Raw genomic sequence first — 19881 nt, 5'->3', positions numbered from 1 at the left:
ATTTTCATCCATGCTTAGCCCAGCATTGCACCAGTAAAATACACGGGCTCTGGTATGAGCCCATTAGAGGCATCTCAGGCGGCAGTCGTGGCACTGGTAATACTCAGGTCCTCAGTACAGCAGAGCTGTCCATCGTCTTGCTACCCAATGAACACTTCATGCTGCCGACAGCGAGGCACTCAACTGAAGGGGGCAACTTTAAAGAATGCACTGAGAACACCGACAAAGGAAAAATTAGTCTTATTATTAGTCTAACAAGAAGGCTAATGGCCTTCTTGACAATAAAGTTTTATATCTTTTAAAAGCTGATAGATTTTAAAATCCTCACTTCTTTTCCCAATCACAATCTATTTTACAAACAACTCTGAGGTGCTTCTAAAGGAAAGTTCTTTTTTTGCTATCCTATTAACTGAAAAAATCTGGTTTCTACATAGAGATCTGTCTTCCACCCACATAAAGCCTTGCTGCCTTCTCCAGGCGCATCATGGTGCCATTAAATTATCCTCAGTTTTGGGGTAGAGTCACAGGCAACATGTTTCCCCCTTGGTACCTGGACAGTTTATTTTCACGTTGGTGCCTGCTCATATCTGCAGAACGGCTGCCTCCTTTCCTCACACCCATTCAACAGCGACGCTTCTCTGCCTACGTGGAATAGGAGCTGGGAAAAACATCGCTGCAGCAAAATCCCCACTTCCTGCAAAGAGCACTGGAATATTTCTCCTTTTCACTCAGGGATCAACATACTATTTAAACTAATGGGTTCGTTTTTGTTATTTTTAGAAATATTTTTGTATTATGCTTTAATATTTATCTTACAGTATCTTACTGTTTATTTGTCTTGCTCTTCACGATGCGAATAGCTTTGGGGAAGATAGGAACTAATGACCTAGCTAAGGTTTTAACCCAGACCCCCTAGTGTTTCACCAGCTGTGCTATTAGGTTAACTGGCTGAATCTCTTCTGCTTCTCTCTCTGATATTACAAAACCCTGTCTACGTACGGCATGCAATAATGTTTAAATTTTTCCCACCCCTAAACCTCCCTCAGCTACTGCCTGGCCTGGAAATTCATATAATCTATCACTGATAAATTAGAATCTGGGGAAGGATCAGACAGATTACCCAGATGGTAGCTGAGGAAGACATATCCAACCTTTCCTAATGCAAACCTTGCCTAATGCTCTCTGATGTAAATTTTAAGTGCAGTACTGAGGGCAGAGAGGAGGAAAGACGTATGCAGGGATGTTGATGTACAGAGGCAAAAAAAACACTTGCTCATCCACTATCTTACCCATAATTTGCTGCCATAACATGCCTGGTGCCAGATGCTTTTGCTTTGAGAATCAGGTAACGATGAAATGCAGCATGAAAACAGCCCAGAACTCCCCTCACACACACACAGCGGCCTAAAACAAATCCTGAGCTTCACTGGGGAGTTTGGGCTGCTGGAATTAATCTGAGCAGCAACATGAAAAATCTGAGGAGTCTGTCTGCTTTATACAATCAACATTTGTCCAAGTTTCCCTAATAACATGCATACTTATGAAAATCATGGAGGAGAGCAAAGAAGGAACGGCATTTTTCACCATGCAATGTGCAAGGCCTGGAGGCTTAATGGTCTAAATTTCAGGGTTGAAAATTTTAACCTCCCTGGAGACTCCTGTTCAAAGGTTCCATGGATCAGCTCAGATCTTCCTTTCCGTTATGTAAATATATTGAATACCATAAGATATATATGGATTTTGTGGACAAGACTGAAATACACAGTGTGTCTTTTCTTTTATGTATGTAAAATAAATCATATTTTTTTTTTATAAATTCAAAATCTGCATGTGATCCTCAGACCCCAAATATCTTCATCTCGGCCGTAGTCTACCACAGGTTACCATCCAACTGCCTCTCCCTTCCTTGATTTGCAGCAGTTACCCAACAAATGTTTATTCCACAGCCTTTTAGCATCTTTTGGGATGGAAAGCGCTATCCCAATGTTAGGTATTATTATTATATACATTATTATACAGATCTCTGCTCACTGTCCTATATATGAACTTAAAAAGACATAAAGGATCTTAGATTAGAAGCTCTTTATTTCCAGAAAGGCTTCCAAAGAGGTTCTGTGGGAGCGGGTCTTGGTGGGAAGCTGTCCTCAGGATAGTGATTGTACTCAAGGACATCGACTGTCACTCTGTCAAGCTCTTCATGAATAGCTGCTTGTGGCTTCTTTCAGTCCCTGAGGCCAGAGGCAGAGAATCTGGAGGCTGTCTAATGAAGTTGGTAGAAACTTTTCTGTTGAGAAGTCTTTGCACTGGCAACTGTACAGACTCTCTCAGAATAATTCAATTCTACTCCCTAATCTCGAAAAGAGAATCCGCAATTTAGTTAAAAAGAAATGAAATAAAGATTCATTCCAAAGTATAACTAGATTTAACATCAGCAAGAAGGCGGCAATGACCAGCTGCTAGTGTACAAAATTTACTTGGGAGACTCGACTCTCAGTTTTGATTGTATAGATAATGTTATCTACTTGAAATCCTCCTTCTGCAGCTTCGTCGGGGCCTTACTGCATACAAATAGTGCTCTGCCAGCTCTTTTTTTTTTGCAAACAGTCATTATTACTTTATAGTTAGTGCATCCCAAGACAAATCAGACCTAAAGCCGAGGCTAGCTGATATGTTTGAAATCCAAATAAAATACAGCCTGAAACTAACATCCTGAAATGGCAACTGAGTCCTTTAAGAATTAATGTGGTTAGGCAAAGTAACATCATATTAAATATTTTAGAGAAAAGCAACTGCCTTCCTGTAATGCTTGTGAGACAAACTGGTGCAAAACTATTCAGTCCCATGGCTCGAAGTGAAAACCAGTAACCTTTTATCACATCGATCTTGATTACTTATCATAAAATAGACATATTGCATGCTTTTTTTTCTATATTTAGGTACATGAATAGGGCTCTTGGGTGCTATTGCAACAAAAATAGCAGAGAAAATAGTTTGCGTAAATTTTAAAAAAAGTTATCGTCAGGCCAACACTATGCTTCAAATTTGAGGAAAATTACATATACTGATGTCCACCTTAAACCCAGAACAGTCAGGGTAAAAACACAGTTGTAAATACTAATGATGACCTCATCCTTTCAAAGGCTGTTGATAAATACCATGCTTTCTAAATTGAGAAGCTAGCATAACTTTCTGAGCCACCAAAGAAGTTCCGTCCAAGCCTCTTTTGCACAGCTTTGCCTTTGCACATAGACAAGCTCTGTGTGTTCGCTTAGAAGAAGTACATCCTGTACATCCGTTAAAAGAAACGCGATGGGAGCCGTGGTTCTTCCACCAGCTTCTCCTGACTGACCCGCCTGGAGAACGGTACGTGCAGAAGAGCCCCTCGAGCCTACCTGCGGCTCTGCGCTCACTGCGGGTCTCAAGCATCTTTCTTTAAGAGCCTGAAACACTTCAGTCTACATCAAGTAAACTTATTACCAAGTCTGATTTAACCTTAAGTGGTGTCGTCGTTAACATGGCAAGCAGAGGAATTTTAATGACGAGAATCATTTTATTCTCTAGCTGCACAGCGCTCTGAATAGATCCAAAATCCCCAAATGAGAGCAAAAATGTAATCGTGGGGAAAAAGTCTTTAAGATCTAAAGGCAAACTACAGTGTCTTTTTTGTTGCAATAAGAATTCTTTGATCTATTTCCTTTCGTTTTTCCTCTCTTTTTTTTTTTTCTAAGAAGAAAATAATTTCAGTGAACAGAATCACTATCATCAGATGTCAGTATTAAGCCATGAATCTGATCAGGAAATTTAGGGGCAAATTCCCAGACTGGTATTCTCTATCTTCCAAATAAGCACAAAGCTTTCTTGTTTGTTAAAAGAAAATATAAGACAGTGAAATCTGTGTGATGGCTGTGTACAAATAATCACACGTACAAAAATGTTAAAGAGGGGAAGAATACCTACATGAAATCTAATGGGCAAATTAGGATATTGTAGTTAGAGAAATTCAGATGCAACTTAGTGTTGTAAGGAAGCACAAAGAGAACATCAAAATGCCTGATCACATCCCATCTGTTACTACCTCTTGCTGGATAACATCTCGCTGCCAAAAAAGCCATTTAAATTTACTACACTGCAGCTACCGTTATATATCACTTCTGTGAAGATCTATTACTAAATAAGAACTAGATTTGGAGATAAAGCTTACAAGCAGTTGTGTCAAATAGATCCAAATTTTGCTTAGTACAACACCTGTATTCTTACAAGCCTGCAGTTTCTTAGTGCCTGTCCTTCTTTGTGATATGTTTTTTAGCAGAGCTTACGACTGTACAAAATCCTCAAAAGCTGGATCATGTAAATGACAGAAAGATATAAAGCTGGAGTGACAAAAATGATTTTTTTAAGGGTAGTGGTGGGGGGTGCAAGAGCAGAGGAAGGCTACCCCTCCGCAGCCTTGGAGGTGCTTACTGCCAGCGCTTTCCTCGCAGATCTGACGGGCACAGAATGGTGCCACAAAACTGCCTCCAGCAATGGAATACATTTTCCAGCACATCACAGGAGCTGCAGCGCATCACTTCTGCCTGCAATCCATGTCCAAACAGAAAAGTTCTCAGCGGTCCTATTTCAGCATATCTCAAGGACTAATTAAATCCTCATTACTATCTTCTAATTATTCCAGGGCTCTGGGATTTCACTGAGCAAGTCCCCAATGGTGCATTAGATGAAAAGGGTTAAATAACCTGTGTTGATTTTGAGACTCCAGATCTATTTCAGACCTTTAGCATATCATCAGCATTATCATGAATATTTAACTATGCACCGCTGTGAAAATTATAAGGGGAAAACAATTAAAGATTTTTTAAAAATTAATTCTGACCCATATACATTTGCACTAATAAATAAGGCTTCTTTAAGTATCCCCATTATGAGAGTGCTTGCGACAGTAATAACATCATTAACTGTTTCCATTAAGTTCAACGGTTTTCAGGAGGTCCCAATTTACTATTTTAATATAAATAAGAATTAAATTTGACATGCACACATCCAGCCTGATCAGGATGACAAATATTACTTAAAAGAAGGTAAGTTTTGTACGCTTTTCCTGCTTTATGGGAGGAACCATTCATTCCTGCAGGAGTGAAAGGGTCTATTTCAACATTATTGTGACATGCATTTTCCTTTTAGTGATCACATAGGTGAGTATTCACATACGTGGACAGTCACAAAAGTAAGAGGAGGATATTGTATAAACTAATGGCTAGGGATAGAAGATTTTCACACTGCAGTTCAGGAAGCAGACTTAGGAGGTTAGCTTGGCTATGCCGAATTTATATCTAATCCATACAAATAACTTGGAACACACGGTGTGGTTTGGCTACTGCATCCTCAAAGTGCAGCTTCCAAAACCCTGATAAGAGTAAGTAGATACCATTAAAAAATGACTATGTACCTCAGTTATATGCAAAATGGGTATGACAGGCACGGTACCACTGCTTCACTATCTTTGAAGGCTGATGCAAATAGTTTGTTAAAAGCCTTAACTTCAAGAAACAAGAAAATCCCCAAACTGCATTTGGCCAGGGCAAAGAAAACTCTGGAGCAGCCATACGAGAAACAAAGAGCAAAACATGCCCCTCTACCCCTCAAAAGTACAGTAGGTTTCAGGGGCTAGTTCAATAGTCATGGCTCCATTTTCGTGTAAAATCCCCAGGTAATGGCAATTTGCAGGCACTCAGCAGCAGTTAAGTGCATGCACAGGTGAACCTGCAGGCCTACTCCTTATTTCCAAGTATAAGCACTTTCATAGACCTGTGCTATGTGACACAGGTTAGGCACAGAAAAATAACAAATGCTATTTTGTATTGCCTATTTAAAGGCAATAATATATTGATGAAACTGTAGAAGGTTCATTGACTGGATATGTAGCAATTAATTGCTTACTGACTCTGTATTGAGTACGGAAGTGGACTACATACAGTATCTTCCATTTATACTAAGCCAGATCCAAAAGTACCAAGATTTTCAAATTATTTTTATAAAGATAACTATTTTTAAGCTACCATGACACCAAGTATGAAGCAAGCTATATAAAAAGTAGGCTGAAGAGCACAGAAAATCCAGCCCCCTAAGAAACTCCTATTATTGTGCACACGTACATACGTTATCGCCTCCTCCTCCCACCCACAGAATGTACATATAAAAATATGCTCAGTGCTTCGTACTGCTCTATATGACAGGGGATGTATAGCCTTAGGCTGGCAAACATGAGAAATCCCAGCTGGGTGCTGAGTAACCATGGAAAGTAGGATAAAATATAATCAAACACTTTCATAATAAAATAAATAAGTGTAAATGTAATGGTTCAGTGTAGCAGTTTAGCATCCGGAAGGACTACAGCTTAGTCCTCACCTGTCAATCAAGCTTCACAATATTTGATAAATAACATTTTCATTCAAGTACAGAGAGGAGAGGATTCTGCTCCAGAAACTATTAGTAGCCTTTTGTTCATTCAGTAATCTCTCCAAACAAGGGAAGAAACGTTATATGAAGCACTATAAAAAGCACTGCCTTATCCTGTGGAGGATGTCTTATTATTTTCTTTTCTCTTTTTTTGTATTTTCTTTTTCCTAGAAAGGATATCAGTAAGCCAAGTGTTTAAAATACTGTAACAGATGCCTGTGGATCAGGTGTCCTCAGCAGCAACGATTTTCTGCTCAGGTTTTTATCAGGGAAAGACAAGCACCTTCCCTTTGAGTCCCTATCACTCCCCCTCCTTCCCTTCTCCAAGTTCAGTGGGAGCCAGTTCAAGCAAGCAAAGGAATCGGCTAACGTAACAGCCCTTTTAAAAGGTGAAATTTTCCATTTCAAAGGAGCCTCTAATCAATGGCAGGGCCGAAAGGGAACGCACGCATGTTTATGTGCGCAGAGCACAGGCTTTAGAGGAGCTTTGCGGAACACGATCTGCAAAATCAATATGACCAAGTTAGTTACAAATTTCGTATCTGCTGCATGAAACAAATGGACTTCTTATACAAGCTGGGGCGCAAGGATCATGCATGGAATATCAGAAGCCTCCATTTATAATAAAAACAAAACATTTAGCATATGAATAAGGCAAAATTGCTATAACGTTCCCAAACGCACCTCTTCCAAGAACAAACCCTACAAGTCTCATTGCTGTATTGCAAGAGCCAGGCCAAATACACCAGTAAATTTTTATTTCCTCACTGTTCTTGTTTTATTTTGCAGGTAGAGCAGTTGTGCCTCTTACTTTTGCATATCTCCCTACCTCCTCCAAACACCCACTGGAATTCAGCTTTCTCTAGAGCACCTTAACCTATCCCCCAGGACCTTATGAGGCACATATACTATCAAAATAATCATTACTGGGAAGTGCCTCATTTTGGGCCATGATACAATCGTGTCAGGCAATGAACATGTCTTTCTGAGACGCTTGGCTCTCCCAAATCTCACTCTGATCCACTCCTACCATCTTATGACATTCTGCCCTACAAAACACGAAAAAGAGAGAGTCATCTTGGGTATTGAGGACACTTTTTTTTTTTTTGGTCAGGTATGTACATTATTCTAAACAGTTTTAAAGAAGAAAGTAAGTTCCTTTGCTAACAACTGTGTACAAAAATGACCTGAAAAAGAAAAACAAGAAATGAGTCATATAGAATTCTGTGTTTAATGTTCCCATTAATCAGCATTTGAAGAAGAGGTGGCATTCAACACAGAAAAAAATAGCAAAAACTAAGAATCTTTCCCCCTCTCTGTTAAGCCTCTTAGTTCCTTCTGGATGCTATCCCAGAAATTTGTCATTCTGTGAGCTCAACTTGTTTCACTGTGAGAAAACTTCTAGTATTTATGGTATCCCCATATGGTGCTACTTGAAATATTTTTGGTACCAAGACATTTTAGGAGGGGCATTTCATAAATAACTCCATGTTTATCACAGTTATCATGTGTCTGTTTTGAGAACTTGTTGCTGGCACATGTTAACTACTGCATGGACAGGATGCCTAGTTAACAGCAGTTTATCGTGCAGTCATGGAAAAAGGCCATGATAATTATACTTCTTGGGCTAGAGAGGAAGGAGGAAAAAAGGAAAGGTCCTAAACTTTATAAACAGTAACATTAAGAGAAAAAAAAATCTGTTTATTTTGGTGAGTGTTTGCTAGGAAACACCCTCTTAGGTCGGTGCTGTTGCCTGCAAAGTTTCCCCTTGTAAGATTTCCAAAGCTTTCAAATGTTTGACCTAAATAGCTGATTCACTTTAAGGATATTTTTATGTCTGGAATTGTCTAGGGGCCTAGCTGTCGTGTCCATGCAAAGACATCAGACACAAGGGAGTTTTGATAACAGTGGTAAAACTGCAGTGGCCATAGGCAGTACTTCTTCTACAGTACTGTCTGCAGATCTTGAACTCTGAGCTGGACAAGAAAAAAATAATTTTCTAGGATATGATTCAAATTTGTATAGCAAACTGCTTTTATAATTTGGGTAGTCACTGTAAGAGAGTAGTCAGTTTTAAGAGAGCCCTTATTTCCAATTATATTTTGGTAAAACCGGCTATTCAATTACTCTTTCCCCAGAAAAGGAAACCCCCAGAGCCTTTTACAACACAAATTGTCATTATTTTCCCTGAGAGAAGAAAAGAAATAGCAGGAAATCTCACATTGCTAATGTGCAACTTAAAATGAAGGCTGCATTTGGCACCGACTAAAAAAGGCCCAACACCTAACAAACCTCGATCCTGTGGCATTGGTGACTGGCTCAAAGCAGGGTGGGAGCTGGATTCTGACTGGCTGCCAGGAGGCTGCGGTGGCATCTGACTGCCTGTAACACATAGAGAAAAAAGGGAAAACAGACTTGCTTTTAACATTGCAACGTTCCAAACCAAGCCTTGCTGCATTTCTGAACCACTTAACATCAAAGGAAGTACCAGCTGTATAAGTTAGAGCTCAACAGGTCTAGCTTTTCACAGGTTCTCTTTTTTTTTCTTTTTTTCCCTTTTTTGAAACCCACGGAGGAAGCATGCATAAACATATTTAGCAACAGGCATGGCGAAATGTTCAATTTCGTATTGAGCGAGTTCCCAACCTCACCGACATGATCCAATTTATAGCTGCAAATCTCCTGACACATATTTCTGTTAGAGAGTTTAACAAAATCCAAGTCTGCTGAACAATAGGGCTCATCCTGCCGAGCCTGAACTGGCCTCCAGCCAGGCAGACATGGACTGCTGCCAACTATATTACCAATGAAAAAATTCAGTCAATACAAAAATGACTAACAACAATGGCTTAAAAATATTTCAATGAATCAGTGGTTTAATGTTATTTGAATGTCCATGTAGAATATAGGCATAAAGAATAATATGTAGGTAAAGAATAATATGTGGTAAGTGAGGCATGTACGGAAGAGATCAGAGAGAGAAGGGGTACCTTCTTATCCAAATACAGGCAAAGGGAATATATTTCTTTATTAAAACAGTCATCCAGAGTAGACAGCCCCACTTTTATGGCTTTGTTCAGAAGACACCCACGCATTTTATGCATCCAAAAAAAGAGAAGAGCACAGAAAATGCTATCTCTGAGGCTCATGGCACTAAACCTTCCCTTTCACTATTACTAGTAAAGCAGGTGCTCGTCGCACTGATGAAAGAGGCCAGAAAGTCACTCCGTGCACTGCCCAGGATGGCGAAATGGCTCACGCAAGACCGAGATGTCTCCCGGGACTTCTGCTTGCTGCTGCGTTTGAGATACGTCTGCTTGTGACAGACGAAGCAGCTTGAAGACCACCTCAGGTTAGGCAGAAAATATATATTTTAGGAATTTAGACACTGTAGTGACGAGCACGGTATAAATAGCAGCAGACAGATTTATGTCCCTTATCCTCAGAAACTGCTCAGATTGTTTTCCATTTAAAAGAAATGGAAAGAATAAAAACACATGAAATAGATTTGTGCCTGCTGAGAATCATTTCCTCTTGCTTAGCTGCCACCCCTTTTTAATGGTTCAAGCTAAAACCCTGTGGTTATTTCTGGAGCTACAAGTACAGCCCAGGAGAGCCAGTAGGGGTTGCTCTTTCTTCAGAGCTGGTAAGCGCCCAAAGGCAACAACAACACCCTGAGGAGCAAAAAACAACCCGCCTCCTCGGCCTGTACCCCCGTGGGCGACCCCCCTGCACGCCGAATGTAACCAAAAAAGAGGTTATGGAAATAGCACCCGCAAAATGTAAAGCACAGTGCCTGACCGGTTGTTTGGCTGAGGCATTTATGCGCAAGAAGATGTGGTGCTCAACAGGGCCGCGAGCGCGTGGCTGCGACACACGCGTCCTGCGTCCCAGACGGGTGAGAGGCGGCGTTTCTCCTCCAAAAGCTGAGGTACCGCTCGGCGCCAGAGGCTCTGGGAGCCCGTGGAGGACCGTTGGGCTGTGACCCACACAGGACCGTTGGGCGGTGACCCACGCAGGACCGTTGGGCTGTGACCCACGCAGGACCGTTGGGCTGTGACCCATGCAGGACCGTTGGGCGGTGGCCCCCACAGGCCCTCAGGGACGTGGCAGTGACAGGCAGGGCGCCTTATGTTTTGGTGTCAGGCAAGATGGGGCTGGAGCACAGCCGGTATCAACACGGCAACGAATGCTTCTGCAGTGCACTGGGCCTCTCTTGGGGAGACGTTAATATGGCATGGGAGATCTATGCTAGGCACCACATTTTGAACGTGCTTACACACAAATAACTATTTGCACATGATAACGGCTTCGACTTTCTGGCAGAAGCTTTATCCTGCACATGCAGATGTACAAGTGCAGGCAGGAAAAGTTAAAACTCTACAACTGTAAAGCCACGGGGTGGTACAAACAAATCACCTTCATTGTCATCCATAGGGAAGATGAACGATACAAAACATTTTTGAAAATTCACTGAAATCCTCAGCCTCTGTAAAAATTTACAGTGGCTTATTAAGTTTAGTTTAAGTTTAGTTTCGACTTTTTCTCCTTTATTAAAAGCAACTTTAAGAACAACTAACAACTACCGATTTTTTCCATTTCACAAAAGAAAACAGCTCTGTAGATGAGCAGACCACCACTGAGCGTATTCAGACAAGTCCCTAACTCACAGCACAGCACCCCTTCTGCTGATTATTGCTAGCAGCTGCATGTTATGCAGGCACTGGACATACAAGGCATTGCACAAAAATACCTTGAGTTGTCATTTTATACTTTAAAGGCGTGTGAAAGCTAAAAGAGTTAAAAGAGTTACAAAGCTTACAAGACTCGAACTGGGCACCTAACATCTCTTGATGGGGAAATGATGACAGTATTTTTACAGGCCTTTGAAGAGTCTGTCCTTCACACTTTTTAGGCATCTTTGTCATCTTAAAGACCATTCATTTCTCTCCTTTAAATAATATGAATCCTCCTCTCTTAAAATAAGTTCTTTAGTTGTTAACCATTTTTGATAATACGTTATTTTTGTATGTCAGTATGGAAGGAAATTTTCCATGAAAGCATTCTGCCTCTGAGTTTTTTAAACATGATTTTTATAGATATTTTGGAGCAAAAGTAAGCTCCTCTCCTCTCCTTTCCTCTCGACTCCTTTGACCAAGTGATACACAAATAGCAGTTTAGGTATGAGGACCTTTTGCCATTCTTTACATAATACTGTGGTGAGATATTACATCTACCAACACTTATGCATAGTGAACACCATGGATATTTCACAATGTTTTAATTATGCAAAATCACAAATAGCATAATGTGTGTTAAAAGGACAGATGCTGCCATACTACTTCTCTTACCTAGATTTAACAGAGGAACAAGAAATACCATTCTAATCAGGAATATTATACAGGCTAGTGTGAAAAGCAAAGCACAAAATTATTGTAAGGAGTGTGCAGTGGGTATAGACACAGTAAATTATATTAAAATTCATATAGGTATCTTCTAAAATTATTTGTTAAAAACTACCAAACCTTTCTGTTAAATGTTTTTTAGAAAAAAAGTGAAGTCAGTTGAAGAAGTGAAAGAACTTCACACAATTTTAAGATGGTTTTCTATGTTTTAATTATGGTAGAAATGCTTTTTAAACGTTACACATGCAACTTCAAAGATTTATGCTTAAAATGGAAGAGTCTGCACTGCTTCTTTGGGAAAGGTGGATTGAACAGAGTTGGCACATGCCTTTTGCATTGAAAAGGTGCTAAATGGTGATTGCATTATTACTATAACTATGAAATCTGCAGTTGAAGTGTAAAAAGTAAATTCCTTAGAGCCAACATAGCAAGAAGGAGCAGACCTTTGACATCCTGCTGAAGAGGGGCTCTTATGATGAATTACGGGCCAAACCAGTAGCATTTGGAAACATGCTGAGGGCTCTCTGTTCCCATGGATGTAATGACACTGGAGGGTGCTCAGCGGCTGCTGCTGGGACAGTGCCTCACAGGATGGTGCCTATGCCATTGAGCGAGGAAAGCACTTTGGTGGTAACAGGCTCCCCCTGGGAAATTACTAGTGAAGGAAGGAAGGAGGACTATCGGTGCAAGAATTTTAAGATGAGTAAGGAGTGGGGAAATGGCAGAACTGACCATAGACTGTGCTGAAAGGGAAACATTAGGCTGGAGGAAAGTCAAGAGTTTAAGACTGTGTGTGTTGTTTTGGGGAAAATTCTCAGTCTCATTTACTGCTTACTTTAATGTTTCTGACACAAGAATTAGCAATAGTATTTTCACGTTTTTGATCAGAAAGTAGGGAAGGACAGTCCATGCAGAAGATGATCCAAATTCTACCTAGAGGAAACTAGGCCATATTGTGGGCTGGAGTAACAAAAATGCAAACGTATACACATACAGACCAGAAACAGGCCTCTTCCAAATGAAAAGCTACAGAGTAATTGGTTAGAAAGAGAAAAAGAACAGGAAGGAAAATCTGACTGTATTCGTTGACCAGAGGATTATTATAACAAACCATTTAATGTCACTCTGAATCAGACAAATGTAATACTAGGATGAATTAGGAGAATTATTTCCGGCATATGTAAGGAAACATAATGCCATTTCTAATGTGTGAGCCCTCAAACCCCCAGACTAAAAAAGCCTAATGCTAATCAGGGTGGGAATTGAGAAGGGCTATGAGCTTGACTGAAAGAGCATGGTTTGTTTAGCTTGACAAAAATTAAAGCTGTTATTTAGTGCTTTCTTTTTAAAAAATCATTTATGGCTGCACATGAAGGAGGAAAAAAGGCACAAAGTTGGTAAAACTCAAAAAAATGTTTAGGTTTATAACAAAACCACTCCTGGAATTAGAAACTACTTCCTTTTGGGTATAATGAGGCCCAGGAATGAAAGAGGGCCAGGCGTATTAAGATGAAATCTGACAGAATAATGGGATTATAACACACGGCTGATGTGAGAGCAAAGGCTTATAGACTAGAAGGGACATTCTGGGTCTTAGACTCCTCTGTTAGAAACAAAACATCATAAATCAGCTTCCATATGGGATTGTTTTAAATGAGCTTTTTAGGAAGCTGGAAGTGAGCGGCAAACTACCTCAAAGGAGAGAAATGTTTCTATGGGTCAGCATGAAGCGAAACCGCTCAGGTGGTTTATGTTACCTCATCCAGCTTACGGAGCCTAGGACCCCCGCAAGAAGAAAGATTATTTTCTTCCTTAACTTACGCATTGCAACTACGATTCCTTTTGTATCAGCACTATTTCTAAATGACTCGCTCATCTAAATGAAAAGCGAGGGTGGCCTGCATATCCTCCAAGTTATGTCACGCCGAGCAATAAAACCTCCCCGCTGCGCGCGCTGACCGCAGCGCAGATACTCTAAAAGCCCCGGTGCCGTGAGGGGTCGTCCCGGCTCCCAGGCCCGTGCCCGGCTGCCCGCGTGGGCCGGAGCCAGGTGCCACCGGGGCCACCCGCGCGTGGCACCCTGGGCCCAGCGCGGCGCCACGCAGCAGCCCCGCGCTGGCAGCAGCCGCCCATGCCCACAGCACCGGCCCTCGCTGCGGCTCCTGCGCTCCCCGGGACGGGGCGAGCGGCGGCACTCCAGCCCCTGGTGACGCCCGCAGCCCTCGCGGGGCCGCCGAGGCGGCTGCTACATCCGTCCCTCGTGGGCTCCCAGCACGAGGCCGCGCGCACAGGGATGCGGCTCCGCTCGTGCCCCGCGGGCCGCAGCACTCGCGCAAGGACGGGCAAGGATGGGCTGTTGTGCCGGGGCAAGGCGAGCGCCGCTGGACACCCCTCCGGCTGCTCAAGCCACGCTCCAGGGACATGCTGCGTTGCAGAATGGTGTCCAAGCCATGTGGGGCTGGCCCTGGATTTCCATAGTGCCTCTTCAAACAAATGTGTCGTTCTCCAAAGAGGCAGGTTTCTCTCATGTGGATGACTATCGCTCTCAATCCACGTGAAAGCATCAAAAGGTAAAAATCTCTTCTGCTTATCAAGAAAGTAAATAATTCTCAGACTGTTAATCCTTAAAATTTACACGCCATGTCCTTTTCTGTGTTTGTATTACCATCACCATGTCAAGGGCTGGGTTGAGAGTTAAGATACACAGATGTCACCACAGCTTAAGTCCTAAATCAGTGTAAAATCTGCTTGAAAAAACGCAGTAGTAAGTTAGGGTGTCCTACCAAACCCCAGCGCTATTTTTCTTTTGCACATATACAACAGCACAAACATCTTAATTCACAGTTTTAAGTTACCTGCTTGACATGACATTACATTTCATTCAAAGCACAGATGATGCTGACAGGCTGAGGCTGCTATTCAACGTTTTGTTTCATCTTCATTTTTCAACGTGTGGTCCCGAGGTATTACTTACGGGACTCCATCCAAATGTCACCCTCGCTACAGAATAATTCATTATATTATAGGCTTTTCTAAAGGACTAAGTGGCTGCAACTGGGGTCTGCCAAATGAGAGATCCAAGTTTTATTCCCAGGTTGTATAGCCTCTGAATAAGCTATGAAGATTTTTAACAAATATCGAGGTCTGTAAAGCGGAAGAATTGTCGGTCCTGCCTAAACTGACAGTGGGTTGAGCGTCAAGTTGCAGGGAAGCAAATAACGCCCAGGGCCACAGCCGGGAAGGGAAGGGAAGGGAAGGGAAGGGAAGGGAAGGGAAGGGAAGGGAAGGGAAGGGAAGGGAAGGGAAGGGAAGGGAAGGGAAGGGAAGGGAAGGGAAGGGAAGGGAAGGGAAGGGGAGGGAAGGGAAGGGAAGGGAAGGGAAGCGGATGCAGCAGCAGCCCTGGGAGCTCCCAAGCCTCTGTCCCAACTCCAGGTCACCTCTGCAGCAAAGCTCCACAGCAGCACACAGATTTATTTTTTTCCCAGAGATTTTTGGCAACCAGCCTAAAGCAAGCTGTTGATGGAAATCTTCCAAAGGCTGCAACTCATCCAAATATGAATGGATTTTCACTGGGCCACAGAAATCACCTGCCTGCCTGAGAGCTCTGCCTTTCCGACAAATTTCCAAATCCCACCGCAATGGGAAGGCACTAGAGCTCCTCAAAATTAAGGACGAACCATTTATTTATTTATATAACTGGCGGCATGAGTCAGTCTAAATCTAGGGATCACTGCTTCTCTATCCTCAATAACGTCCATCCCGGATCTGTAATTTGACTTTACAGTTATGAGAAGTTTCATTTTAGGGGATCAATTTCTTTCTGCTTTCACCTCTGCCTAACTCCATGTTCATTTAATGCATTATTTCCATTAAACTCCAGAGAGCTCAGAGCACATGATGTTTCTGCTGGAGGCCAATCCAGAATCATGCAGCCCAGGATAGCAACCAGCTAAACCTCCTCTAATCCCTGCATTCAGAAATTGTGGCTCGCAGAGTGTGGAATGCAGGGGCTGAATAGCGCAGGCAAGCTCATATTTCTCTCACCAGGCCAAATTAATAAAAACAAAGCCCGATTTCTCCTTCTCATTTTCCTACTTTGCCTCCTCCCCAATATTTCTCCCCTTTCAAACATTATTTTTCGTTGTTTTAGAAGCTTAATATTTGGCTGCCTTCTGAAGAAACGGGCACAGTGACAGATGAAAGACTGTATTCATCGTATAATTCAGAATAGGAAAAAAATCGACTGCTGTGCATTTAAGATTCTAACAACCTTGCAATTTTGTATAGTCGTTTTCCCCAACCCGTTCTTTTGAAGAAATCTGCTTTTATTCTGCTAATAACTAACCACAGTTGCAGCAGCATGGATCCGATTAGCAGTTCTTACGGCACAAAGGAGAAGGGTGGGGGGGAGGCTCTGAACAGGGCTGCCAATTTGTCCACCTGGGTCCCCAGGAGAAAGATTAGATGAGGCGCTTGCTCCTTTTTTTCCACTCGCTCGCTGCTGCATACTAGACAGACCTCTTCAAAGCTCAGCCACTGACTTCGTTTTCTTCTTTTTTTTCTTTCCTTTTTTTTTTTTTTTTTTAAAGTCTGATTTAACCGCCCCTCCGTATGTTTTGCACTTGGTGTCACTGCCTCCATCCAAAGGGACTCTGTAAATTGGGATTATGGGGGCTTCAGAGAGGTGGAAGCTGCAGTGTGTCCAATGTGGTCTCTCACACATCCACTGTGCCTTAGACTTGCTTTTAGATTTCATAAATTGTATTTTCTTAAATTTGTGTAAACCATTACCAAAAAAAAAAAAAATCAAAAAAAACCCAAGAACTTTTGTATTGCAGTGAATGATCTAAATCCTTCAGCCACACTGCATTTTTCACTCTGTCCTGTTAGGCCTTTCATAAAGATAATAGTTTTGCTTATACTTAGAAAGAACTAAAAGATTGTGAAGGCTGCATGATTTAGTCGTTCATAATTACTTGGGACATGACATTACATGTTTGTTAATGGAAAAAGCATATGCTTCAACTAGAGAAGAAAATTCTCAATTTCTTTACAAAATGTCAATTAATCAGAACAGGAAGTTTTAATTGATGCAAGTGTTAAATATCTAAATGCTCTTAACAAAGGACAGGGTAGTATTTCCTCTTTGTATTTTGCTCTTTTCTTTCCAGAAATTAAAACTGCACTATCACAAACCTGAAACTTAAAACTTAAGAATTCAATTTAGGAACTTAATCCGAGTTTCAAAAGAAAGGATTTTCCATTGTTTGTCCTCATTCTCTAGAAATGCATTTATAACTATGAGGAGAGATTTTCTTTAACCTGTTCTTCATTTTATCTATGGTTCCTAAGAGCCTGAGATGCACAACAAATACAGTAGGCATACACTTCTAGCATTTGTCACCTAATAAAAACCTTAATTCCCAATTTTGACATAGCAAAAGCCATATATCAACATTCATTTATAACATTTCCAGTGTGAAAACATGCAAAATACCAAAGCAAGGGTAAATATGAAATAAATTTGCTGTTTCTCATCCATATTTCTTTTTCCTTGATTCAGCTACACATAAGAACTGTTAAGAATTAGGATTCATCATTGAACGGCATTAACTCAAAAGACCAGCACTAATGTAGTTTCATTCTTTCCTACTCCTCCCGACTATCTCAAGTTCAGGCAAGTAAGTGGAAATTTGAGCCGTGCTGATATGTAGCAATGAAGTATTTTGCGAATCCTACCTGCTACTTCTTGTATTACTCCAACTCTTTGGCTTCCATTGCCTGTGATTAATAGGCATGTTATAGTAAAATACATGTACTTTCATTAATCCTATCTTCAAAAGAATAAACACTTTGAGACAATCTGTGGTGTTTCTTACTCTATCATAACGCATATCACACAGCCAGTACTCAGCAGCTTTCAGGGAAGCGATGAGAAAATAGCAAGCTGACTGTATAAAGGATAAAAAGCACCTAGAGGCAAACCAGGTTCCAGAAACACTTGGTGGGTCTGATCTTCCTTAAGACAAGATCTATCATGCCATATTTAATCTTGCCCAACAATGATAAGCTCAAAACACTAGTGCAGAAGCTGAGCAATTCTTCATGTATTTTTAATCAATGTAGAACTTTCATCAATTTAGTACCCTCTGCAAGGTCACATCCACAACATGCCGCCGTCTGCCTTTAATGTAGTTTGCAAATACGAACTTCTGTGTCACTTTCTGTTTGGAAGGAGGAGTATCAACATTAGCAACCCCTGGTTATATCATTTATAAACATGCAGATGTGGATTATTAAAGATTAATGCATTTTTGGATTGGTGTCGGCATTCCGTTTGTCTCATGCCGAAACCAATTCTGTTCTTCATTAGTCAACGACAACCCACATCACCCTGTTGTGGAAGAAAAATCAAAGGTGCAAGTGTGAATTGAGAATAAGTGATGAAACTGATTACGAAGAAACTTAACGGCTGTAATCAATCAACACATCACAATAATTTGAGCCCACTGTTATCTGGAGATGAGAAGCAAACAGAAAAAGCTCAGAGTTGTTCTTTCTAAAAATCCCCTTTGCACTTTGAGTTCCATATCTACCTATGGAGTGATGCTGTCAAAGGGCTCTTTCAATCTTTCAAGTCACAGTTCAGCCTGCATAAATTTTGTCACAAGAAGGATAGGGAATATACTGCTTTACATTAATTAAAAAAAAAGATTAGCTGGATGTAGTGGAAATGTTCTGGGGCTAAATGTCCATTTTCTAGCTGGCCTAAATTCAAGACTTTCATGCATTTGCTTAGGTTGCTTCCCCAAAGAAGGGAAATATTTGTCGTCACTTCTGACACTAACTGCGAAGCATCAGGACCACTTAAAAAACTTCTAATAGCAGTGATGCACAGTCTACAGAAAAACTGAGAACTGCAGCAGCTCACCCTATCACAGAAAAACAATTCACTTAATACACTTAGGCTATATTTTATCTAGGTGTAACAACTGTCTGTCACACAAAGCCATATGGATGGAAATGTGAGAGACTTTTCCCAGTCACTCATCAATCACTGCTTAATATTGCAAAGGATGAGGGAGTGACACAAACCTTTTAATTTATGACAATATCCAAATGAGCATTCTGTTTGTCAACACACAGAAGGAAGGAAGGAGAACCCGGGTTTACCTAGCCCAACAGCAATACGACAGAATAAAGATACATAACTTACAAAACAATGCGCTAGATTATATTTCTTGCTAAAAACGTAAGTGGGTTCAGCAAGAAAGCTGGAAAGAAATGTAAAGGTTAATGACTGGCTGTCAACAATAATTGTCCAGTGCTGGCTTTAAGTGTAAAATAAACATCTAAAACTAATATATTTGTTAGATCCCGGTGGATGTAATAAGTTTTTTGAATCTTCTTGTGTGAACCAGAGCACATGGATAATTATGCAAAGTTTTTAACTGGATTTCAACAGCCTCCTAACTCTGGGTGGATTTATAGCAGCTACCAGGGAGCCACAGAGTTTCATCAAGCAGCTGCCATGCGGGTGCTGCTCGGGCCTGCAATGGAGCAGTTGCCCAGCTGAGCTAATCATTTGGCAACTGCTTTGATGGCAAAAGCAGGCCTGACACAAATCCATGGAGGCAGACAAGGTTGGGATGCCCTACAGTCATGGGGATGTGTGCTATGGATTTGGCCTTTGGGAGAGGTTTACTTCAAGAGCTTGTAGGGTGCAGGATGTAGGGCTCTGTGCTGTGCTGCCTGGACCCTGCAGGATGTTCAACTGATGAGGGAAAGGTCTTCATCACTGTCTTACGCAGCAATTCAAAAACAAAACAAAACAAAACAGAACTGACCATATGATATAAATGAAGGTATTAAGTATAGCAAGAACTTCCCCCTTCCTTCCCCACACCAAAAAGAAAAGAAAAGAAAAGAAAAGAAAACAAAACAAAAAACCCCAACAACCCAGGACATGTTAATTTTGGTGATCCTTCTGGTTTGTTTTTTTCCTGACTGAAGTTTAACTTAG

The 19881-nt window shown here is 41.2% G+C and overlaps 1 protein-coding gene across 4 annotated transcripts in view; it reads right to left on the bottom strand.

Annotated features, from left to right (window-relative positions):
* ARID1B (AT-rich interaction domain 1B) overlaps positions 1 to 19881 on the bottom strand; it is a 319110-nt gene that overhangs the window by 73423 nt on the left and 225806 nt on the right. For all 4 annotated transcript variants that reach the window (XM_088527205.1, XM_088527206.1, XM_088527207.1 and 1 more), the window contains one exon: positions 8746 to 8835. In XM_088527205.1, coding sequence (XP_088383331.1) covers positions 8746 to 8835 — 90 coding nt within the window. The remainder of the gene's footprint in view (positions 1 to 8745; positions 8836 to 19881) is intronic.

Source organism: Tinamus guttatus, unplaced genomic scaffold, assembly GCF_059628265.1.
Source record: "Tinamus guttatus ecotype Peru unplaced genomic scaffold, ASM5962826v1 Tinamus_guttatus_pri_ptg000264l, whole genome shotgun sequence".
Taxonomy (NCBI): Eukaryota; Metazoa; Chordata; class Aves; order Tinamiformes; family Tinamidae; genus Tinamus; species Tinamus guttatus.
Note: the sequence above shows the minus strand (reverse complement) of the source record. Positions and strands in the feature narration are given on the sequence as shown.